The 22,654-nt window shown below is 60.7% G+C and overlaps 2 protein-coding genes across 4 annotated transcripts; both read right to left on the minus strand.

Annotated features, from left to right (window-relative positions):
* Positions 1–1,318: 1,318 nt before the first annotated feature.
* Positions 1,319–11,435, minus strand: OGFR (opioid growth factor receptor). The gene is made up of 7 exons (XM_008157169.3): positions 11,237–11,435; positions 8,766–8,834; positions 8,186–8,264; positions 6,265–6,343; positions 5,458–5,524; positions 4,798–4,946; positions 1,319–4,270 (listed from the first exon to the last, which is right to left on the minus strand). Exons 1-7 carry the CDS (start codon positions 11,399–11,401, stop codon positions 3,304–3,306), a joined length of 1,575 nt encoding a protein of 524 aa, XP_008155391.2. The 5' UTR covers positions 11,402–11,435; the 3' UTR covers positions 1,319–3,303.
* A 3,484-nt stretch (positions 11,436–14,919) lies between these two features.
* MRGBP (MRG domain binding protein) lies at positions 14,920–18,988 on the minus strand. 3 transcript variants are annotated; one of them, XM_008157110.3, is made up of 5 exons: positions 18,705–18,948; positions 18,396–18,517; positions 16,686–16,767; positions 16,380–16,454; positions 14,920–15,800 (listed from the first exon to the last, which is right to left on the minus strand). In XM_008157110.3, exons 1-5 carry the CDS (start codon positions 18,850–18,852, stop codon positions 15,613–15,615), a joined length of 615 nt encoding a protein of 204 aa, XP_008155332.1. In that variant the 5' UTR covers positions 18,853–18,948; the 3' UTR covers positions 14,920–15,612. The 3 variants fall into 3 exon arrangements, with proteins under 3 accessions (XP_008155332.1, XP_027989276.1, XP_027989277.1); XM_028133475.2 differs by lacking the exon at positions 14,920–15,800 and adding an exon at positions 15,814–16,233 and having other exon boundaries at positions 18,705–18,988; XM_028133476.2 differs by lacking the exon at positions 14,920–15,800 and adding an exon at positions 15,814–16,230 and having other exon boundaries at positions 18,705–18,987.
* Positions 18,989–22,654: the final 3,666 nt, after the last annotated feature.

A 22,654-nucleotide genomic window follows, 5' to 3' on the forward strand; every position in this document is an offset into this window, starting at 1 on the left:
GGGCAAAAGTCTAGGGCCACGCCTGCCAGGTTGGGGACACCTCCTGCTTCAGGGCCTTACCCCAAACTTTATACTGAGTGGTCCATCCACATGAGCTATGGCTGGCACAGGCCTGGCTGTCTCTGGCACCCCTCATCCCAAGGGAGAGCAAAGTGGTGGCTCTGGCCGAACGGAAGGAGGACCACCAGGACCCCGAGGCCTGAGCAAACGGTGATGAATAGGGACTCTAAGGCTGAGTCAGGTGCTCCGTTTCCCACAAGCCCCTGGCAGCTCAGGGGTCCCTGGATTTGGGCAAACTGATTACTCACTCTGGGAGGGGAAGGGGCAGCACTTGGGTCCAGGTGGCCTCCATGGCTACCCTAGGGTAAGGTGACCAGATTTTAACATTGGTAAAGCGGGACACCATTGACCGGGGTGGGGGAGGGTGGGGAGGGGAGGTTCTTGATTAAAAATGTGGTCTATATGGAGCAACAAAAATTTTCATAGAACGCAAAAATAGTATTGTAATATACTTTTTAAAATTTCAACATAAGTAAAATTTACAAATATAATAAATAAAAAATTATGTATAGTATTATTTTATTCTTTGGCATATTTCTCATTTGAGTGAATTTTTTTTAGTAGATTGCTGTCGTTGTTAAAAGGTCATGAATTTGCCGTAACATAAGTCGTAAGTGTCATTTTCAAGGCCGGCGCTAGACTTTTTGCCGCCACTATAAAATATAAATAATACAAGTACTGTCTGCTAAATTCAAGAAAATTTATGTATTTATGAAATAAATAAATTACTTACCTAAATTATCTGAATAGCTGATTTGTAATGACATCACTTGTTTAACTAGCTTCCTAGCACGCAGTACGATGTGTATCGTCTGAGAGACAGTTACAAAATGTTTTCGTCGTTGCCAATCCCCAAAAATGCCATTGTTCATTAAGTCCAAACAATGGTGGTCGAATTCTAACAACTGATCAACAATGCGAACTTTGATAGGCAGTTCTCGATAATCAGTTCTCAACAATTATTTGTTATTATTAAAGTTTAACGTTATAAAATTAACAAAAATAATATAAAACTCATATCCTGGCTAAATAGCCACATGGCCGCCGAAAACCGTATATTCCCTTCCCGTTCTCCCGCCGTTCCCTAGCTTGTCGTGCATTCTTTCCAAAAATCAGGACTTTTTTAAAACGCTGCGGGACGCGGGACAAATTGTTAAAAATTGGGACTGTCCCACCAAAAGCGGGACGTCTGGTCACCTTACCCTAGGGGCCTCTCCAACATCCAGGTCACCTACAGGCCCACCCCAAGACATCTGAACATTGAGAGGTCATGGCACACGTGTCAGCTTCATTCCCACATGTGGGAATGCAGGACTTTTTAAAAATATATTTTTTAAATATGAGATTTTATTGATTTCAGAGAGGAAGGGAGAGGGAGAGAGAGAAACATCAATGAGAGAGAGAATCATTGATCGACTGCATCCTGCATGCCCCACACTAGGGATCAATCGGCCCTGACCAGGAATTGAACCATGATCTCCTGGTTTAGAGTTCGATGCTCAACCACTGAGCCACACCAGCCAGGTGGGAACGCAGGACGTCTGAGACGAAATGAATTCAAATGAGAGGCGAGGGATGAACCATGAAAGGGAGCCTCAGGGAAGCACCTGGCTACCAAAAACCCGTTCAGGCTGGGCCGCAGGCTGAGCTCCTGCCCTCCAGCAGAACCGGAGCCACCTGGGTCTTACAGAGAGCAGCGGGCTGGGGAAGCCCTCCACCGCCACCCCAAGCCCGGAGTCTGGGGAGCAAGATCGGTTCCCCCCAGCTCCAGCCTCAGTCCCTCCCAGCTGCCCCTCAACTCCCAAGGAAGCCCAGCTGGCCTCCAGCTCCTTCAGGAGCCACCTGGTACCTGGCATCCTGCTCCACTGCCCGCAGCACGCCAGCCCCAACTCCTAGCAAACCCTTCCATCCTGCTGATGGGAAACGCCCGCCCCCCTTCCCACTCCCCAGAGCGGCCCCTGCGGCCAAGCCCAAACAGCTGCAGTGGCCTGGGCCTGGGGGATAGGGGTCAGTGTACTGGAGCTGCCTGGCTGTCCCTAGTTCCCCACTGCTGGGCACAGACCCCAGGGCGACTCCAGTGGAGTTTCCTTCTGGCATCAAGCTTCTCTATCTGAACTTGAACCCCACAGGCTCTCACCCTGGACCCCGACCACTGGAGTCCCTGACTCAGTGTTTGACGTCCCACACCCACATCAGCACTCAGTGCCTCTGCGGTGCAAACAGAGGATAAGGACATGCCCCTCCCCCATGTGGGTGCTGGAGAGTTCAGGCAGGGTCTCTCCCTCCAAAATGACTTCCAATTTGTCTGTCACATCCGAGTCTCCCCCCGCCCCTCCTGCCCTCCCCGGGACTAGAGCAAATTGTCAATGCTTCTCATGGAAAGGAGGAGGATCGCCCTCCGCAGCTCCCTCCTTCCTCAGGAGAGCAGTGAGCTCATCACTTCATTTGTGCAAAGGCAAGTGTGTGTGGCCCTCTGCCAAGTCCCCCCATGCCAGTGTCAGGAAGGGAGGGCTCCTGGCTCAGGGGATGAAGCCAGGCTGGGAGCTCCCCGTGTCCCGGGGCGAGGGCCTGCTATAGCAGGGGATGCACTGTGCCCGTGCCAGGTTGGAGGAGCCAAGGGCGTCCTGGGAGGCTGTGCCTTGGAGTGGAGGGTCAGCAGGGGGCCGTGGCTGGCAGGGCAGGGACAAAGCCACAGAGAACACAGCTGCGTTAGTTTGCTTCCAAAGCACATCACTGCACTCAGAATCCCGGCAGGCGAAGGAGTGGCTAGACCTGGGCATTCTGAACACTGCCCCCCGCTGGCGGCGCCGCCTGTGCCCAGCCTTCCTCTGAACGGGTAACAAATGCAGCCACGGAACAAAGCCAGCCGCATGCCCTGTGACCAGGGTGCAGTGGGCAGGGCAGGCGGCCAGAGTCCAGAGAGCAGCATGGCCCACGGAACCAGGCCAATCCACCTTGCCACCCACAGGACCGCTATCCACACCAAAACACTCGAAATCAAGTGTATTTATTCAGAAAAGGCCTGGGCACTAGACTAAGAAAGTGAGCCCCACGCCCTGCCAGGCCCTCAGGGCCCATTTACAAAGAAGGGTCAGCGGCACAGAGGGAGGCAGCCGGTGAGGCCGAGGTAAGGGCTCTGAAGTCCTTGGCCTTCCCTGGGGCCTGGGCACGCCGCAGTGACCCGGCGAGGCCAGCACTGCTGGGCGCTGGGACAGCTGGCAATGCGCCCGCTGGTCCCACAGCCTAAGGCGTTGGGGGCTTGGCAGCCAGCCCCGCCCCCGCCCCCGCGTCCAACGCAGGTTCGGCGGGGGCCGGGCTCCTGGGGGCCCCCTGCTCCAGCACCCCCTGGCCTTCTGCCTCCTCCTCCACCTCATTCTCGCCCACCCCGGCCTCAGGACGCCCCGAGGGGCCAGGGGGCCAGGTGGGGGCCGGCGTCTGATCCACTTTCCTTCGTTTCCTCACTTCGTCAGCCACCTTGGCCCGTGGGGGCGGGGGACAGGGCTGCTCGGTCTCCCCGGGTTCCTGGCTGCCCATTTCCTGGGTCCCTGCCCCGAGGCTGCCCTGGCTGAGGGCGCAGCCCTCCAGGTTCAGGGCGATCTTCTCCACCTCCGAGGCGCTCTGGGGGCCCAGCTCCCCTGGGGCCTGCTCCCGCCGGTTCAGCTCCAACTTCCTCTTCTTGCTCTCCTTGGGGCTCGCGGGCTCCGGCCCCTCCTCCCCCTGGCTCCCGGCCTCCTCTCCCAGGTCCCTCTCCGGGGCTCCCTCCTCCTGGGGCTCAGTGCGCGGCTGCTGGGGCCCCGCGGCCACACTATCCCCGCCCTCGCCCGGTCCGCAGGTCCGCCCCTGTGCGCCCTCCTTGAGGGGGGCGTCCACGGGGCTCGCCTCCCCCTCGGCCTGCTCGGGGCCCGCAGGCAAGGGCGGGCGAGGTGGGGAGTGCAGCCTGAGCCTCCGCAGCTTGTCGTGGGGCGCCCAGACGAACTGGCGGCGCGGCCGGAAGTGCTCCCAGGCGAAGCGCAGCAGCGCGCGGCGCTGGCGCGGGCAGCGCACGGTGAACACGAAGTAGTCCAGGGCGCTCTGCCGCACGCCCGGCAGCTCGCCGCGCACCAGCGTCTCCTCCAGGAAGAAGCGCACCAGCGGCGCCTGGTAGCGCTCCAGGCCCAGCTCGCCCAGCGACTTGAGGATGCGCGTGATGCGGAGGTTGTTGTGGCTGTGCCTGGGGGGCAGAGGGCGCTGGTGGGCGGGCCGCGAGGCCTGCTTTCCCTCTCCCGCCAGGCTGCCCCCCACCTCCAGGAGCCTGAGGTAGGCTGGGTTTACGATGCCTCCTCAATCCTCTTGAAGGGTGACCGTCCCCTTGGTCCCATGGAGCACCCGCTCCCCCCGCAAGGCTGGAGGAGGTCGGAGGGGGCTCCTGTAGGTTGTGCCAATGGGCAGATTCATCCCCTGCACTTCCTCCAGACCCTCCTCACCTGGCTTCTCAACAGGCACAGGGGTGCTGTGAAGCTGACCCAGCCTGGTGGGTAGTAGGCACAGTGACCAGTGGGACTCCCTTTAGGCCCTCACACCCTATCAGGCAGCCCCCCCACCCCCCCACACACACACACAAGCAAGGAGCAGGGTGCTCAGCCTCAGTCGCTTGTCCCTGCTCCCACAAGGGCTCCCAGGGCACTTGCCAGAACCCTAGCACAGTCCCCCTCTCAGCCTAAGACCTGGCTGTGCCAGCTACCCCGCTGGGGTCCTCACCAGTTGAGATTCTGGAAGCGCTTCTGGTAGCTCTGCGCTCGGCGCACCTTGCCTGTGTCCCGGTCCTCGAGCTCGATTCCGTAGAACCCCAGCATGAGCTCGTAGGCCTGGACAAACCGCTCCCCAGCTTCCTTGGTGCTTTTAAAGGCCTGGAAAGCAGCCCCGGAGAGCGAGAGCTCAGGAGCCACCCCCCACAGACATCAGCGGGCGATGCCTCCCTCAGGTCTGATTCATCTAGAGGCCGGGACTCAGGGTGGAGAAGCCCTATAGCCCTATAGCTCCTTCATGTAACCGTCTACTCTGAGCTCCACCAGTTCACCAGGGCCTGAGTGTCTGCTTTAGTCCGGAGAGGAATTCCTCAAGCTGCTGGGAAGCGCTCAGGATTTGCCAGGGTGGCATCGGGCACCCGCCATCGCCTAGGAGCATGCTGCTCTTCCTGACATGCCCAGTGGCTCCCCATCAATCCCTCTGGGGGTCTTGCTCCAGCCCTTAGAAGGGGTGACAAAGACTAGCCCCTGCCCCAGACGCCCCAAGGTAGAGCTATTTCTCTGAAAGACTGAGGAGTGCCTGGGGCAGAGATGAGGAACACTTTAGAGGGAAGGTAATTAGGGGGACTTACAGCTCCTGCCCTGTGAGTGGCTCCCCAGAGGCCCGGCTCACCTTGATCTCCCGCTGCGTGAGGGGCTTGGCGTACCAGTTCACCCCTGGCTCCCGCAGAGGAAAGAGCCTGTGGGAGAAGATGCAGGCAATGCTCTGAGCAGCCTGGAGTGGCTCACCACTCCACCCTAGCACGGGCTCGCTAGACCCACACGTCACAGGCTCTCACAACAAAGTCAAGGGGTGAGGGCAGGAGAGCTCCAGGGTGGGCATCACAGACCAGGGCACAGAACAGGCACGTGTGGCCTACAGCAGCAAGGGCGACCAGCTAGCCGCTTCGCCCAGGCCGGTCAGCTGTCCCTCTTGTTCTTCGTCCTTCCTTTCTCATCATGGATGCTGAGGGTCCCTGTGCCCAGGAGAGGCCCCCGGGAGCCGTCCTCAAAGACACACTGTTTGTAGGGCTACCACACGGGGCGGTTAGCACCCTGCCACGCAGGACAGGCCACACTAGCTGCCTCGGGGCCCACGTGCGGCAGGCTTCATATCCGCTGCCCCCCCCCCCCCACCCCCCCCACCCCCGTGCAGCCTCCGCTCCCAGCCAGCCACAGAGGCTGCTCTCAGCTTAAGAACCCCGGCCTGCAGTGCCCGCAGGAAGCACCACATTCAGCTTCGGAAAGGATGCAGTGTGCCGGCCAGGTGTGCCTGGGCACTGCAGGAAGAGGCTCGCCTAAGCCAGGCCCTCCACCTCCTCCCCAGGGGTCCAGCCCCATCTCAGCCCCCCAGCTCTGCCCCTCCTCCCCAGGACTCCCAGCCCCGACCCAGATGCCGAGCCCACCTGTGCTCCGAGCCCCACGCTCGCCCTCTGCTCACCACTGGATGTAGGAATGGTTGTCCTCCAGGAGGTCGTAGTCGTCCCTCCACTTCTGAAGAATATCCTCAATGAAACAGCCTAGGAGCCCCCCGGGGACAAGTCAGTGAGTCATCGTGGAACTACTCAAGCTCGGTCCTGCTACCCACCTTTTTTTAAAAATCCTCACCCAAGCATTTTTCCCCATTGATTTTCAGACAGAGTGGAAGCGAGGGGGAGAGATAGAGAGAAACATTGACGTGAGAGAGACACATCAACTGCTTGCTTCCTGCACGCGCCCTGATTGGCATGGAGATTGAGCCTGCAATGGAGGTAGGTGCCCCTGACCAGACTCAAACCTGTGACCCTTCTGTCTGCAGGCCAATGCTCTACCCGGAGAGCCAAACTGGCCAGAGCTCCCACCTTTCTTGAGGACCCTGGGGCTCTGCAGCTTTGAGTTGCACATCTCATGTGATTTTAATCCAATTTAGGCCCTCGGCCTCTTTGCAACTTGAGAGCAGATGCCAGAGAGGACTCTGCCCAAGGGAGGGACAGGTGCTCCCGACCTGCACCTGTCTTTGCCAGAGGTCCTCACTGCCCCTCACACCAGGGCTTGTCATCAGGACTCTGTCCTCACACAGAACCTGCAGCTGAGCCCACCCCGTAGCTGGTCTTCCATTGGCCACTATTTCTGCAAAGGGGCGGAGAGTGAGGATTTGAGGCTGTGCCGCCACATGGCTTCTGGGGCAATTATGCTGCACCCTAGGGAAACAGCTACAGACCACGGTTCCAATAACACTTCACTCATGGCCCGGCCCATGTGGCTCAGTAGCTGTGCATCAACCTATGAACCAGGAGGTCATAGTTCGATTCCCAGTTGGGGCATATGCCAGGGTTGCGGGCTCAATGCCCACAGTGTGGGGCATGCAGGAGGCAACTGACCAATGGTCAATGATTCTCTCTCATCATTAATGTTTCTATCTCTCTCTCCCTCTTCCTTCCTCTCTGAAATCAATAAGGAATATACTGGAGGCTCGGTGCATGAAAATTCATGCACTGGAGGGGGGGGGGGGTCCCCTCAGCCCAGCCTGCCCCTCTCACAGTCCAGGAGCCCTCAGGGGCAGGAGGCAACCCAGCAATTGGGAAGGTGACGCCCCAGCACACATCTGCTGCTGCCACTGCTGGCAGCGCAAACCTCGGCTGACCCTGGTTACCTGAGCCTCGGGCGGCCCTGGGCGGCTGGGGGGCTGAGGGGACTGGGGACTCCGGAAGCAGGTGCGTGGAGTGGCCGGACCCACCCCCAGGCGAGCCCAGACTTGCCATGCACCTGCCGCCCTGGCAGGGCTGAGGGGACTGGGCGCCGCCATCTTTGAGGGCGTGGCAGTCAATTAGCATATTCCCTCCTTATTGGCTGTGGGCGTCGCCATCTTTGCAATGGCATGAGGGTCAACTAGCATATTCACTCTTTATTAGATAGTGTACACACACACACACACACACATATATATATGTATATATGTATGTATATATATGAACTTCACTCATGGACACTGAAATTTGGATTTCATATAATTTTCAAGTCACAGAATATTATTCTACCTTAAATTTTTTCCAACCATTTAAAAACGTGAAACCACACTCACTCACTAGTTGACATGTGGCTTTCCCACTTGGCAGAAGAGCCACGTGGTGTGACAGAGACCTTGGGGCCTGCAAAGCCGCCCGTATTTATTGTTTGGTTCATCACAGCAAGTTTGCCTGTGGGGTCCAAGCTGCAGGTTGGGGCCCTGGTGTCCCCTCAGTAGCCTCCAGGGGGGCACTGTGGAGCTACCTGAAAGCTATAGGCCCCAGTGCCCCAGTCCCAGTCCAGGTCCCAGCAGCCCCAGAGGCAGAGAGGGGAGAGGGGACCCGCAGCAGAGGCAGCTGCAGGAGGCCAGCACGCACCATTGGGCAGGAACTGGATCTCATTTCTGTAGAAACTCAGGTTTGGCATGTCACCGTTGCTGTCCCCTTCCATCAAATCCTAAGGAGCCAAAGAGAGTGCCGGTGACATCATCAGAACAGGCTGGCCTCAGACTACAGCTTTCCTGGGGAGGGACATCTGCTCTCCACTGGAAAACACCAGACATCCTGAGGGCTGGTGAGGTCCCATGTGCCAACCTGGGCTCCGCACCCCTAGGGTCAGCACCCCCTCTGACCTCCTCCTCCTCCTCCCCAACGTGGCCAATGCTGGGAGGTCCCCTTCTTCTGCACCCAGAGGCAGCCCAAGGGTTTCCTGAGGCTCATGGGTGCAGAGGGCAGGGGCTGAGGACACAGGAGACCACTGCGGGGGCAGGCGGTGTGGGGCCGCATGTGGCTGTGCCGAGAGCTGGCACCAGGACGCCTAGGAAAGGCAAGGGCGCTGAGGCCCCAGAGGCGGGCTGAGGAGCAGACTTGCCACGGGCCTCATCCGGGTGGAATGGAAGGCGGGGTTTTGCCCCAGGGGGGCTGTGAGGGTTCGAGGGTGCTTCAGGCAGCTACGTACCGGGTAGTGGTGCCGGTACCTGCGTGTGTCCTGCATGGCTCTCCAGTTTAGGGACCCCGTCATCCTAGACTGGGAAGAGAAGAGAGAGGATGAGACCCCATGGGAAATGCCCGCCTTCCTAGAGGCCTGCCAGCAAGCAGACCCCCTCCCCGTGAGCCCCATCCTGGTGAGGGCAGCAAGGACCTGGGCCAGATGCCAACAAAGCCAGAGGAGCCCAGAGAGGTTGGAGTGAGGCCTGCCCCCTGCTCAGCCCTCAGGACCCCCGGGCTCCTGGGCACATTCTTGGGGGGCAGCCCTCCAATCTCCAGCTTCACTCCCTCCTGTGTTTGCTGGCCACCCCCTCAGCTGCAGTTCTATCTCCCCAGGAACCCGCCTTCGGGGGCACTCCCTCCTGTGTTTGCTGGCCACCCCCTCAGCTGCAGTTCTATCTCCCCAGGAACCCGCCTTCGGGGGCACTCCCTCCGTGCACTGGGCTGGACACGGGCACCAGGCTTGTCCCCAAGGACAGTGCCTTGCCACTTACAGCCCTAGGAGGGCCCAAACGCTCGTCACAGGGTCTGATGAAGGAACGAATGCCCAAAGCCCAGGGCGCCAGTCCCATCCCACACAGTCCCGCTGCTCAGTGCCCAGACCCTGGGTCTCCTGGCCACCAGCCCTTCTCTGCAACACGTCAGAGGCTCCTCGCTTCCCTCCCCACCCCAGCAGCCCTGTCTCCACAGGCCAAGCACCCTGGGGTCCTGGGAAGGATGGGAGGTAACTGGTGAGCAGGAAGCTAAGGACATGCAGCCCACCCACCTATTACAGGGTAGGGGGCACAGGCAGGGCTGAGCCCAGCTGTCTGACTGAGGCTGGGGGAGGATGAGGGGGCAGGGCAGAGGTAGCTCATCCGGGGAGACAGCTGGGTCCCAGGACCTGGGAAGAGCCAAGAAGTGCCGGAGTGGTCAGGAGGCCAGGTCCACCACTGTGGCTCTAGGCTCCAGCCCCTCCCCAGCCCCCAGCCCCCAGCCCCCCTCAATGGTCTGAACTCCAGCCAGGTCCAGGGCTGCCCCCCTGCCAGCTGGTTAGGTTCTCTCCTACAGGCCAAGGGCCAGAGAACAAAACCGAAACTCAGCAGGTGCATGTTCCACTTCTCCACCAGTTTCTGTTTCTCCTGCCCCTGGGCCAGTGGGGCACCACACGGGGCAGCACTGCAGGGTGGAGTCCTCTGGGAAGGGGTCAGAGGGTCATGGGCATCTCACAGGGTGGGCAAGGCGCCAGAGCAGGCCTCCAGCAGCGTGGCCTGTGGAACGGTGGGAGGACAGCGTCCCCCGCCTAACCCTCGCCACCTGCTGGGGGACAGAGCCGGATTCCTGCCCGGTGACTCCAGGCCCATGACCCTGACCACTGCCCAGCCTGCCTCCTCGGGAACTTGTCCCAAAACACCGGACGTGCTTAGGCCCCTGCCTTTCCGGCAGGCCCAGGAGCCTCTCGGGCCCTCGCATTGGTCACTTTAAGACATTCAGATCACCCTGAAAACCAGCGTTCTCGGGTCCAGGGAGAATCCATCCCAGGGACCACCTGATGGCTTCAAGATTCTCCAGACACGCAGTTAAGACGCTGTAATCCAAAAGCAACTGGGACACAGGGTGACAGCTACCATTCCGGGTACCATCCCTCCCTAACTCCTGCGGCCCCCACACCCCAGTGAGTGCTAGCAAACAGCCCCTGCTAACAAGTAACCAGTGGCAAGACAAGTACTGGGTGGCAACAAAAGTAACAGTGCTAATGAGTAACCAAGGGTAACCAGAAGTAACCACTGGGCACAGCCTCCTGTGTTTGCTGGCCTCCTGTGTTTCCGGGCTCCCATGGCACATAACGCAGCCTCCAAGGCACCTCCAGGAGGGGAAGGCCAGCCCCGGCCCAGAGGAACAGCGGGTGGGGCGGGCGTGGAGGGGAGCAGGAGGGTGGGGAACAGGCCGAGGTGCTCCCTGAGGGGCAGTGAGGTGGCCAGCACAGAGCGCTGGGATCTAGAAGACAGAGCCACGGGCCTGGAGGTGGATGTGACAGAGGGAGGAGGTCAAGGGTGTGCCAGGGGCATCCTTTGGAGGAAATGTCACCACCACACAGATTCAGTCCTGGGCACCTGTCTTAGGGCGGCCCTGGGTCTCTCTGCAAAGCCTCCTGTCTGGGTCAGGTGGGGGGTGGGGGCGGCAAGCAGGGGCAGATCCCAGGGTGTCCATCAGATTATGAGGGGGCAGGGGGACCAGGGTGGGGAAAGGGCATAGCCGGAGAGGGAGTTGGGCCCCAAGTCGGGTCTCCAGGAGATGCCCCCGTCCCCCGACACTCCCGGCGGGGGGAGGGGGGAGTGGACAGTTTTTCCCAGATCAGGGCCTGGCCCCATTCTGGGGTGCGGGGCATCGCGGGTCTCATGGGTGCGGGGATCACGGGTCTCGGGGTGCGGGCCTCCCGGGGCGTGGGGTGCGGGGCTGCACCTGCAGCGCGCGGGGCCGCGCCTCCTCGTCCTCGTCCCCGTCCTCGTCCTCCGCATCTCCCGGGGCGCCGGCCTCGCCATCGTCCTCCCCGGCGCTCGGGCCCCCGCCGTCCTCCTCCTCCTCCTCCTCGTCCTCCCAGGTGGAGTCGCGGTCCGGGTCGTCCATGCTCGGATGGCGGCGGGACCGCGCTCCGCCGGAAGCGAAAGTGAAACCCGGAGGAAGCGCGGGGGCGGGGCGGGGCGGGGAGGGGCGGGGCGCCCCGGGTCGCGGGGCTGCCGACTCCGCCCGCCCAGGGGCCCGCCCTGGAAGTATGTGCCCTGGGGCTGCCCGCCCGAGACGCCCCAACCCCAAAACTCCCCTTCCCTTGCCCAGAACGTCCCCCCTAGAGGGTGTGCCCATCCCAAGATGCCAGCCTGGGACTTCTCACAGGAGGCTGCCCTGAGGAACGGCCCCTGGAGGTTGTCCACAGAGCGTGCCTGTCCCCAGAGCCCCTCCTAGATCGCCTCCCACCCGAGGATTTCCCCCAATGTTCTCCCCTCCGAGAACGCCCCTCCCTTGGAGGTCCCCCCCGATGTCCCCTGGAGGACATGCCCCCCAGATGTCCCTTCCCCCGGAGAATGCCCTTGGAGGATGCCCCCGGGAGGGGGATTGCCTGGAAGTTGTCCCCCAGTGAATCTACCCCACCGGGGTGCCCTGCGGGTGTCAGCTGGTCTGCGGTCCATCGGAGGCTGGTTTGGGGAGCCATCTCTGTACCTCCAAGCTGCTCAGACTGTGGGACAGAGGGCGCTGTGTCCCCTCCACAGGGGCTCACAGCGGCAGTTTGCTCCTTGGAGGCCAGCAGGAGTGTCTGCAGCGCCCTGAGTCACTGCGCCCCAACCCCAGGAGGCAGAAATGACGGGTCACCCAGGAGCTGGGAGGTGAAAATTACCTGCAGCTGCAAATGTCCCAGTGACTGTGGGTCCCTGTCAACCTTGGCTCTGACGTCTGCTGGGTGACAAGCGCTCCAGCAAAGTGGGTGACTCGCCCTCAAGATGAAACTTGGGGGTGGTCGCTCCAGGTAAAACCGTCGCCTAGAACGCAGCTCCAGGTCATCATCACAAAAGCAGCCGACACCCAGTCCCCTCGTAGGCTCGGCCCTGAGGAGCGCGGCCTGTGGGCGACGGGGCCACAGGAGGGGGCACACCCAGCCCCGCAGGGGGCGCTGATTCTCCTGGCCCTCGAGCCAGCGGAGAGGTTCAGGCTGCCTGTGCCTGGGGATGGGGACGCTCCTCGTACCGCGCAGCTGGTGGCGGCCAAGAGTGGACAGAGACTTCTAATCGCCCAGGAGCTCAGCGGGAGGCCTGTCTTGGTGCGGGTGCCACGCTCCCTGACAGGTCGACCTCCGTTAACTCTCCGGCACAGCCCGCCTGGCCGGAGCCGAGTCTGCTCCCCTTTCCAGAAGGACAGAGGTGACTCCCCCAAAGGATCGGAGCTCTGGGCATTTCTGCCACCAAGGGCCAGGGTAGATTTCCTGGGCAGGGCGGCCAGCCCACAGGCCTGGCTTGTTAGCCCATTTGCAGTTCGCCTTGGAGCCCTGGCTATGATGCCGGGGTACAGGGGCTCCTCTGATGGAGGCTTAGGGTGCTGGGCTGTGGGTCATTCCGGGTTTGCTGGTCTGGGAGCTTAAGGTTGGCAGGTCCCTTCCCTGTGAGCCCTGGGGAGGGTAGCCCGGCTTCACCACCCCAGCCTGCCATTCGGTTTGCCCACCGCTGCCTCCTGCCAGGGCCAGGACTGTAGACACTGCCCAACTGCTGCGTCATGAGTGACAGCCACACCCGGTCACCAAAGATTCCGCTGCGAGAACAGCTGGGGCTCCGGGGGTGCCACGTGGGCTCAGCACTCCAGGAGGCTTGTTGCCCAGGAGCGTGAGGTGGCCGAGAGCATCACACCAGTGCCACGTCCACAGGCCTCACACGCTGCCCCGTGTGCTTGGCCGGGCTCTGTGTGGGAGTCTGGCTGAGGCGGGATCAGGTTCCTGCCCTAACACTTCCCTCAGCAGAAATAGTTGCGGCCATGTTATTTGGCCAAAGTCCGCCCCCTACTCAACTAGCCTTGCGGGCGGGCCCACTGCTGCAGCAAGTGTTCAACACTTCTTGGGAGCCCGCAGGCCTTCTGGATCCCCTTGGGGGGGCTCGGCCAGAGCAGGGAGCCCTGAGACCACACCACCTGGTTCCCACCCACTGGCCCTGCAAGCAAGGTGCTCAGGCCCGTGTCCTTGGCGCAAAGGGCTGCTCGCTGAGGCGCCTGTGCGGGCAGCAGAGTTGCAGGACTGTGCTTCTTTTTGTTCTGTAGGCCTTCGTCTCTAAGCGCTCCCCACCACTGTTTCCTTGTTCAGATAATTTCCATGCTACCTGGTGGATGTACCGAAGACCCATGTCACAGATTGGACCCCTAGGCTGGGAGACATCACGTGCCACAGGTGCCTGTGAGCCTGACCTGCACAAATCCCAGGCAGCCGGCAGGACTGGACTCACATGCAGGGAAGCTGAGCTGGCGAGGGCTGAGCAGCCCTGGGCAGGGACAGTGTCTGCTCAGGACAGGGGGAGTGGGGCCACCTGCCCACCCTTCTTAAAGTGCAGTAAAATGTTCATTGAAACAAGGCAGGTTTATTGACTAGGCTTTTCCAGCAAATTCTGAGGCCTCTGAAGATGCTGTTCCAGATGGGAGTTTCTCAGGAAATCTAGTGAAGGGAGCCCCTCCCGTGCCGAGTGCCACCCCAGGTTTCTCTCATGCATCACAACTCTGGACCTGGCAGAGTGGGTACTGAGGGTGGTGGGCACTGGCAGTGAGAGGGAGGCCAAGGGGCATATCTCCCTGCATGTGTTCTAGAACTCTCTAGAAGGCAGACCGCTGCTCTCTTCCCATGAAGAGTTGTTGCCTGCTTTGCTGCGAGGACAGTTGGGAGCGTGGTGTGTGCTGTGCAGACCTCTGGGACTGTATCCCTGGGGCAAGGGCAGTGCAGGAGGGTGTGGGGAAGGCAGCCTCGACCACCCTGGGTTCTGTCTAGATCCCTGCTCCATGCTGACCACACCATGGGGCCCCCAAGCCTCGGAGCGCCAGCTTCTGCTGCAGTTCCAGTACAGGGTGGACGCCGAGAGCAGCCGCTCAGGTCAGCAGACCCTGGTACAGACACTCTGTGCCAAGCACCGTCGGCCTGCTGGGAGGCAGGGTGCCAGCAATGTCTTCAAGGCCCTGAAGGAATGGGTCTGGCGCAGGCCAGCCTCCAACCTGATGCTGGGCGGCCTCTCAGCACAGGGTCCTGGACGGGCTGCAGCAAGTTCTGACTTCCTGCTCCCAGACGGTGGGAAGGCTGCTGGGTGGGCGGGAACTCAGGGGCCTGTTGTGGGTGTGCCGGCGGGCTCTCCATCACTTGGTGGACTTCTGCCGTGCACAGCAGTCACAGCGCCGGGCACAGGCGACGTCCAGTATGGAGGAGGCGCAGCTGTGCCTCGTTTCTCTCCCATCGAGGGCCTGTCACAGTCACTCACACTCCGCACCTGTCACCTGTTACGAGTTGCACCTACATTGTATCAAGTGAGTCAAGTACATCTAAGTGTACGCTTAGTTATCAATCTTGGAAAAACAAGGACTTCCTACTGTAGCCAAAGCAACTGATTTTGGTATGAAAATCACACAAGCCCAGGTTGCTTTCTGTGCTTTAATGTTCCAAAGGCCCCCAGCCCGGCCATCACCTCCTGTCTGCCTCCCCTCCACTCACTCATTTGGTCTGTTTGCAAGTTACTCAGTAATACAAAAATAACCACAAATTCTCTGTGTCTGGCATATAAAAACTGAGCAAAAATTATCCCATCGCTCATTACCTTAAACAAAACATCTTGGAAAAAATACAACATAGGTTTTTAACTTCTGCAGTATTTTTTCATATAAAACACTAGTAAAATAGGCTTCTTAGAAATTAAATAGTGAAATATCAACCACATTATACACATCGTTACAGTACAAGTGAATGAGGCCCAGCACCCAGCTGTGTCTCAGGCGCTGAGGGAGGGGCCGCTGCATGCGGCTTGTCTGGCCTTTCTCCTGAGGACGCAGTCACTTGAGCAAGCGCAGCGGACAGATGGACAGACGGCCCAGTGGGAAGACTGGTGCTCCTGGGCGGGCGGGGACAACGGCATTGCTGCTCATTCCTCCAGGTCTCTCTGGCATGCAGCTGTAGCTCGGGCCGCTGGTGCAGAGAGCAGCGGAACTGACACAAAGCACACTCCACCTAAGCCGTGGTCCCGTTTCTAGGGGTGTGGGTGCCACAGACCGCCGGGCCCAGGGCGGGCAGCAGGGGCCGAGCACCTGACCCCTGCCAGCCCTTCTCTGAGGAGCATCTAAGTTCGGCGCCGCTTGGCAGCACTGGGGCTGGAGGGGTTGCTGTTGGCGGTCAGGACCTTGTCGGTGACTCGGCTGCGCTTGCGCTTGTCCACCCCTTCCTTGGCCCCCAAGTCTGAGGAGTTCTTGTCTCTGTCTTTGCTGCACTTTTCGGTTGCTTTTCCCAAGCTTCCTGAAGATGAAAAAACTGGGAAACAAAATCATTTGGCTGAAAACAGAATATCCAGAATTTTATTTCTTCTTCTTGTTCAGTTAGAAAATTCTGTATCTACACATATGAACCCACAAGCTTCTCCTGAGCTGGGGCGCCCGCCCGGCCCACAGAGCACCTGGTCCTCCTGAGGATGTGCCCACCGTGGGGGCCTCGGGCACCACGCGCTCAGCTCAGGCTGCAGGACCCGCCCTGGCCGCCACTCACGCCTGTGCTGCAAGGTGGAGCCAGCTTTGCTACTCAGAGTTTGTCCTGTACTGGGGCCTCCGGCACTGCACACTGGGTCCACCTGACTGGGCCCGCCGGTGCCCGGGGCCGCCCTGTGGTTCATTCATGGTGTCGGCCACACGCACGATGTCCATGCCCGGCGAGGCTCCTGCCCGAGCAGATGGAAGCTGCCTTTCAACTGCTGGACCAGACAGAGTAGCTGTGGCTGCAACGGGCTAGAAATACAGGCTGGGGACCTGCGCTGCGCCCTGCGGGAAGGCCTTGCCAGGGGTGGGTGCTGTGTCGCCCGGGACCCCGGTGGAGGGACGGGAGAAGCTGCACACTTACCATCATCAGCCCCATTGTGGGGGTCCATGTCTTCCTTCATTTCCTCCTTCATTTCCTCTTCAATGGTCACTTTTCCTGTGGGGAGACAGCTGCCTTCACTCCACGCCCACACTGTTGGGTGACTACGCCTGGCTCGACCTGGGGTGGCTCAGGCTGGGGCTGCTCCCGACCATCCGGGTGGGCTGAGCATCACAGGCCAGAGACCCTCACTCTTCCCGGAGGCTCATGCCCTTCACCCTGACACCACCACCCTCGCCCACCTCCCGCCTTTCCCGATTCCCAAACCTAACCCTGTCCAAGTCTCACCTTCGCGGACTTCCTGAATGATTTCTTCCGGGAGGACGAAGTTCCTCTCTGGGTTTGGGAATGGAAGAATCTCAGACTCGTGCTGATGGCAAATAGGAAGTTTAGTTTTTTTAAGAAACAAAAAAGATGATGTGGTTTTAGGAAGTGACTAAAAATGTGTACGAGCCACCTCAGGAGCACCCAGTGAGTACACAGTGTCGCCCTGAGGCTGCGGAGGTGGGCAGGCGACAGCCAGGGAGGAGTCTTGGTGAGAAGAATGCTGGTCAGTGTCACCTGAGGTGCGCTGGGCCGCCTCCCTGCTGCCACACGCTCAGAGGGCAGCGGCAGCCAGCAGCCTGGACACCGGGCGTGTGGGCAGAGAAAGCCATCCTCCAGAAAGCAGGTGAGGAGAGCAGAGACCCGAGGCCCCGACGGCCTGTCAGGTTCCACCTGTCCTGCACGTCACGTGTGCCAGAAGGGACAGAGACCCTGATACATGGAACACTGGACGAGGGAAGGTGAGTTGGTGGGAGGGGATTCGGGAAACGGGCTTCCACCCGCCACCCACATGGGAGCCATGTCAAGCCAGGCGGCCCGCCGTCAACGTGCTGATCAGCATCTCTGGCCGCAGTGACCCACTGGTTGCTGGCCCCCCTGCTCACTCTGCGGGTAGGGTCCAGGGACTTGTGCTAACAAGGGCCAGAGTGGTGCTGGGGTCTAGGCAGTACCATCCCTGAGGTCTTGCTCATACCTGAGTGACAGGCCATGACAGGAAGAGGGAGAGGGCTGCTGTCCTGAGCTGAGAGCCCTGGGTGTGCACCGCAGCCTCCTGGGGCCTGTCCTGTGGGCCTCCCGCGCTAGTGTCTGTGCCTCAGAGCTGCCTGCCTGTCTCCCCGAGGACACCAGGCTCTGCTGCTCTCATCTCCATGTCCCACTTCCGGCCCCCAGCAGCCTGAAGTCAGGGTGTGGGAAGTGCCTGTGGTCCAGGTGACCCCACACATGACAGACATGGGAGCTTTGCACCCAAAGCCACCCCAGAAGAACCCCTCTAGTGCAGCAGCTGACCCTCAAAGGGGCTGTGCATAAACAGCAGCCAGCTCCAGGGCACAGCTGTGACCCATAACAAGCAGAGGCAAAGGACTTGCCGGAGGTCGACAAGATGCAAGGGACAGCACAGGGTCTGGACAGAAGGCGGGGGGGCTGGCAAGCCTTCCCTGACCCAGCTTAGGCTCCTGCCTCGACCCCAGGTGGGTGCCCTCCTCTGATCTCCTGCTGTTCCTCTGTGGGGAACACCTGTCCCTTTGGCCCTCCTGGTTACCTAGGTAACCTGGCCAGCTGGGAGTCCCAGCAGGCCTGAAGTCCTGCCTGTCTGGTTCTCACAGAAGCCACCAGTCACCTTAACCTGACCGGAATGTGGGCACTTCCTGCCTGGAGCACTCCTGGGGCCTCCCATAGGACAGATGCCCACGTGAGGGCCCCCTCCCTTGGCCTGGGCTCCGGCGTTACCTCCCTGGAGAGACTTTCACTGATCACCAATCTACAGGAGCTTCTGCACAGGTAACCAGCTATCATCACTAGGTCTGTGCTTTCTTCAGCCCCACTCGGAGCTCCCTGGTTGAATGAATGGGCCCCACGAGGACGCAGGCTCTCTGAGGACAGACCCAGGAGGCCTGGAGGAAGGGGAGGAAGGGGCTCGGCCTTGGGGACTGGGGAGGGCGGGGCCCAGCTCACCAGCGCCTGCATGTCATACATGGTACTCAGGTGGTCCCAGATGACCTTGGACGGCACCTGCCTGCCGATGTTCTGGCTGAACTTGTCCCTGATACAGATCATGTGGAAGTGCCGGTTCACACCTGCGGGAGAAGGCTCAGGTTGGAGGGAGGGGAGGAGGGCAGGCGTCGGTGGGAAAGGAGTAAAGAAGAGGCAGAGGCGGGGCGCGGGAACCCGGGCAGGGTGGGTGGGAGGGGGCTCCGCCCGGCGCGCGCCCCTGGCCGTTGCCGGCTCGCCCCGCCCCCACGCAGGTCCGCGGCGCCCGCTCACCGACGGGCTTGTGGCCCAGCATGGCGTGGAAGAGGCACACCTCCACCTCCGGGCTCCACACCACCGTCTCCTCGGCGGGGCTAGTGGCCGCCTCCCCCGGCCCCTTGTCGCCCGCCGCGCCCCCGCCGCCCACCTCGGCCTCCCCCATGGCCCGGCTCAGCGACGAGCCCCCAACGGGAGCGGCGGGAGCGGCGGGGCCACGGCTCCGCGCAAGCGCACTCGCCGGGGTGCGTGCTCCGCAGGCTCAGCACGCAGGCGCAGGCTCAGCAGAGGGTGGGTCCCGGCGCGCGCCCGCGGCGCCCCCTGGCGGTGCGGCCGAGTAACGCAGCGCGGACCTCCGGAAATGGAGATTTGGGGAAGGGGATGGTGGCGCTCTAAATTAGGTTGAGGAGATCGCTGCACAACTCTGGGTAAACCCCGTCGAATGTAAATGGCCGAATTGCAAATTACACCCCAATAAAGCGATTAAGAAATAAGAACAGGCCACAGTCAATTCCGCCAGTGTTATTGCCTCTGGTCTGAGCACTGCACAAAGCGGCTTCTGCGCAACGGGGAAGGATCTTGACCCAGACGCCCAAACAGGTGGGCGCCTGGGGGGTTAGCCCGGGCTGCGGCAGGGGCCAGGCCTGGGTGGGGCCCCGGAGAGGCCCGAGAGACCCCGGCGCAAGTTAACTGCGGTCCGCACCGGGGCGTGGCCGAGGCAGGGCCGGGTCGGGCCAGAGGGAGGGTTAACCGCTAGTCGGCGCCCAAACCGCGGCCGGGGGCGGGCCGGGGCGGGGCCGGGGCGGAGTCTTGCCCTGGGGCGTGGTCAAGTGGGGCTGCGGCTGGGAGGCAGCAGCCCAGTGACGAATCAAAGCAGCACCCAATCAAGGCATCCCGGGCCTCCGCCCCGCCCCGCCCATTCCTGCCCGGCCACGCCCCCGTGGTGCCCTAGCCCCGGACCCGCGGGCAGTGCGCTCTTTGGCTCCCAGTGGTTGTAGACTCGACCTTGGGGCTTGCGGGTCCCTTTCTCTGCCGCCTGCAAGCTGTGTGAGTCGCGCCAGGCACAGAGCCTCTTTAGGCCTCAGTTTCCTCAAGGGCGCATTCCCAGGGGTATTGCGAGGGTTCTGCCCTGCCAGCCGCCTGTCTACTCAGTGTCCCGGATACAGTTCGGGCTTCATAGGAAACAGCTGGAGCCAGCCGCTGGCCCGCGTAGACTCTGGAACAGCCACGTGGACTCAAAGCGGGGTCAGCTGGCTGGGGCCTGAACCTCGGCTTCCCATCTGTGAAGGGGGCTGCCGGTGATGCAGTCCCCACACTTCCAGCAGGAGAGGTGGCCCAGAGAGGATTCTGCAGTGGCCCAGGGCCTCCAGCTGTCCTGGGAGCCCTGAGGTAGCTGGGAGTTCCGGTCCCGCCTGGCCGTGCTCCTCTGCCTTGGCCCAGAGTGGGATCTGACTCAGTGGTGGCCGCAAGGCAGCAGCAGGGCTGCTTAACACAGGCTCCTCAACGCAGCAAGTGCTCAATGGAGGGTGGCCCTCCATTATAACCTCCTTACTGTGCCCTGGACACTTAGGGTCCCTGCTCCTTGGCCACATTCACTCTGCTCACTCCCACCCCATCTTTGCCTTTTTAAAAATATAAATATTTTACAGAGAGGAAGGGAGAGGGATAGAGAGTTAGAAACATCAATGAGAGAGAAACATCAACCAGCTGCCTCCTGTACACCCCCTACTGGGGATGTGCCCTCAACCAAGGTACATGCCCTTGACCGGAGTCGAACCTGGGACCTTTCCGTCCGCAGGCCGACGCTCTATCCACTGAGCCACACCGGTTAGGGCCCATCTTTGCCTTTTTCCATTGGAGAGCCTCCTCTCCCAGGTGCCTGGGGAACCACAAACACCTCCAGCTGGAGTGGCAAGCTATCTGCTCCACCACCAGCTGGGGCTTGCAGCCCACACATCTCACCTCTAGGGGGCGTCTCCCACTCACTGTTTGGACCCAAACCAGGGCTCCTCAGAAGCATGCAGGCAGGAACCAAATGAAGGCTGTTCCTTTGCAACCTGGCCCACCCAGAGGCTGCCATCTTGAAAAGGAAGTCCAGTTCTTCAGAAGGGCATCCGACGGAGGAATCGCTGTGACGACCCGACCCCGGGACTTGTGTCCCGCCTGGGGAGGGAAGCGCTGTGGTCGGCTCCATTGATACTCACAGCACCCTGTCCTGGTCCTATTATTGTCCCCACCACAGCCCTGCAGGGCTGAGCTGGGCCAGGCAGGAGGGGAGCCACAGGATGCCAGGCTCAGCGGCTGATCATCCCTGACTGGTGTGGGGGGTTGACTTCTTTTTGGGGTTGCCAGATTCAACATTAGTTAAATTCCAATTTCAGATAAACAAGGAATAATTTTACAGTATAAGTATGTCTCAAATATTCATAGGCTATGCTTATATAAAAAAATTATTCACTATTTAAAATTCAGGTTTAACTGGACGTCTTATATTTTATCTGACGCTCCTACTCCTAAATTTGCCTAAATTACTGTCTGGTTGGCAGCTTGATGTGCTGAGATGCAGGGCCCACCCCGTCCTCTTGCTGACGTGTGTGAGGGAGGGAAGGGCGGCCCTGTCACTGCCGGGCACTTAGGATTTGTAGAGGGAGTGAGAGACTCTGCTGCGATGGCCAGGGGAGACCTCAGCCCAGGTTCTCCTGAGCTGATTTTGTGGGTGCAGAAGACCCCCCCCCCCCAGGGAAGGGTGTACAAGAATCAACTTCATTCCCTCCTGCCTCACTGAACAGTCTGCGTGTTTCTGCCCGGAAACGCCTGGCGGTGAGGTGGGCGGTGGCATGGACCAAGAGGAGGAGGTGGAAGTTCTGGTAGCCCGGCGTCTCCGAGTGTGAGCGGCGGCCCTCGCCAGCAGCCCGGTTAGCGGGGACAAGTGCCTGTGTGTGTATGTGCATGCACGTGTCAGCGCACATGCGTCCCCGCTCTGCTGAGTCAGCCTGGGGGGGGGGGCGCTGTTGAGAGCAGTCCCCCGGGTGTCTTGAGGTGAGGGCACCATGGGGTGCCGCCAGCTGCCTCCAGTGCTGCTCTCAGGTTGCCTGGCAGTGGGCCGGGGAGGCGGCAGAGCTGCTTTCCACCATCGCTCCCCTTCCCAGTTCTTTGTTGTGGGATATGGGCCTTCCACGCCCTTGTGCACAGCCCTTTGTCATTAGCGCCAGGCCCTGCTGGAAGGACCTTTGTCCGGCTGGCAAAGGGTGATTGTGAGAGCTGATGGCCTCCCCTGGGACTGCAGGGACCAAGCGGAGAGAAGGGTTTCCTGGTTATTCTGTGCCAATGGCCATTATCATCCTGTTTGTGTTGGGGAAACCGAGGCACAGGAATACTGGGTAACTGGTCCACTATGCTAAGTGGGGTGCCAGGCTTTGCACTCTGCCCATGTGATCCCCCACTCTCTCATCTTCCCTGAGAGAGGGGTCCCACGGGTACCCCTCATTTGCCCTGCTGGAACTGACGGGCCCATCCCCTCCGCTCTCCCCTCCTGTGGCCCCGGTGAGCCCGTGGCCAGTTTGTAGGAAGCCTTTCTCCAGGAGGTGTCATGCTGGGGGGTGGAGATGGGGGAGGTGCGGGCCTCCTGATCAGGGACACTGTGGAGGCAGTGTGCTCCGTCCTCAGTGAGAGCAGCTCCCAGGGAGCGTGCGCAGTGGGTCACAGTGATGGGGACTCAGCTTCGTGCTCAGTGCGGCCCAGCGCCAGGGAGAGGGGAGGAGAGCTGGTCTCCAAGGGCTGTGCTTTTTGATGTCGGTTTTGAAGACCCCTACCCCCCAAGAGCCAACTCCAGTGACACCTTTGCCCCATAGACACCCTCTCCCACTGCCCCCCCCCCCGTTCTATTTTCTAATGACGAGGGCTTTATGCACCTTCTGATGGTGGTGTCACCTGTCATTCCCCTCTCAGAGCCCTGGGACCACTCTGAC

The sequence above is a fragment of the Eptesicus fuscus genome, chromosome 12, assembly GCF_027574615.1.
Source record: "Eptesicus fuscus isolate TK198812 chromosome 12, DD_ASM_mEF_20220401, whole genome shotgun sequence".
NCBI lineage: Eukaryota > Metazoa > Chordata > Mammalia > Chiroptera > Vespertilionidae > Eptesicus > Eptesicus fuscus.

Coding starts and splice junctions, on each gene's coding strand:
- OGFR (XM_008157169.3), bottom strand. CDS start 11,401: ATGGACGACCCGGACCGCGACTCCACCTGGGAGGACGAGGAGGAGGAG. Junction 8,835..11,236: donor CGCGGCCCCGCGCGCTGCAG/GTGCAGCCCCGC, acceptor TTCTCTTCCCAG/TCTAGGATGACGGGGTCCCT. Junction 6,344..8,185: donor GATCCAGTTCCTGCCCAATG/GTGCGTGCTGGC, acceptor GGGGGCTCCTAG/GCTGTTTCATTGAGGATATT.
- MRGBP (XM_008157110.3), bottom strand. CDS start 18,852: ATGGGGGAGGCCGAGGTGGGCGGCGGGGGCGCGGCGGGCGACAAGGGG. Junction 16,455..16,685: donor CATTCAGGAAGTCCGCGAAG/GTGAGACTTGGA, acceptor GTCTCCCCACAG/GAAAAGTGACCATTGAAGAG. Junction 15,801..16,379: donor CCACAATGGGGCTGATGATG/GTAAGTGTGCAG, acceptor TTTGTTTCCCAG/TTTTTTCATCTTCAGGAAGC.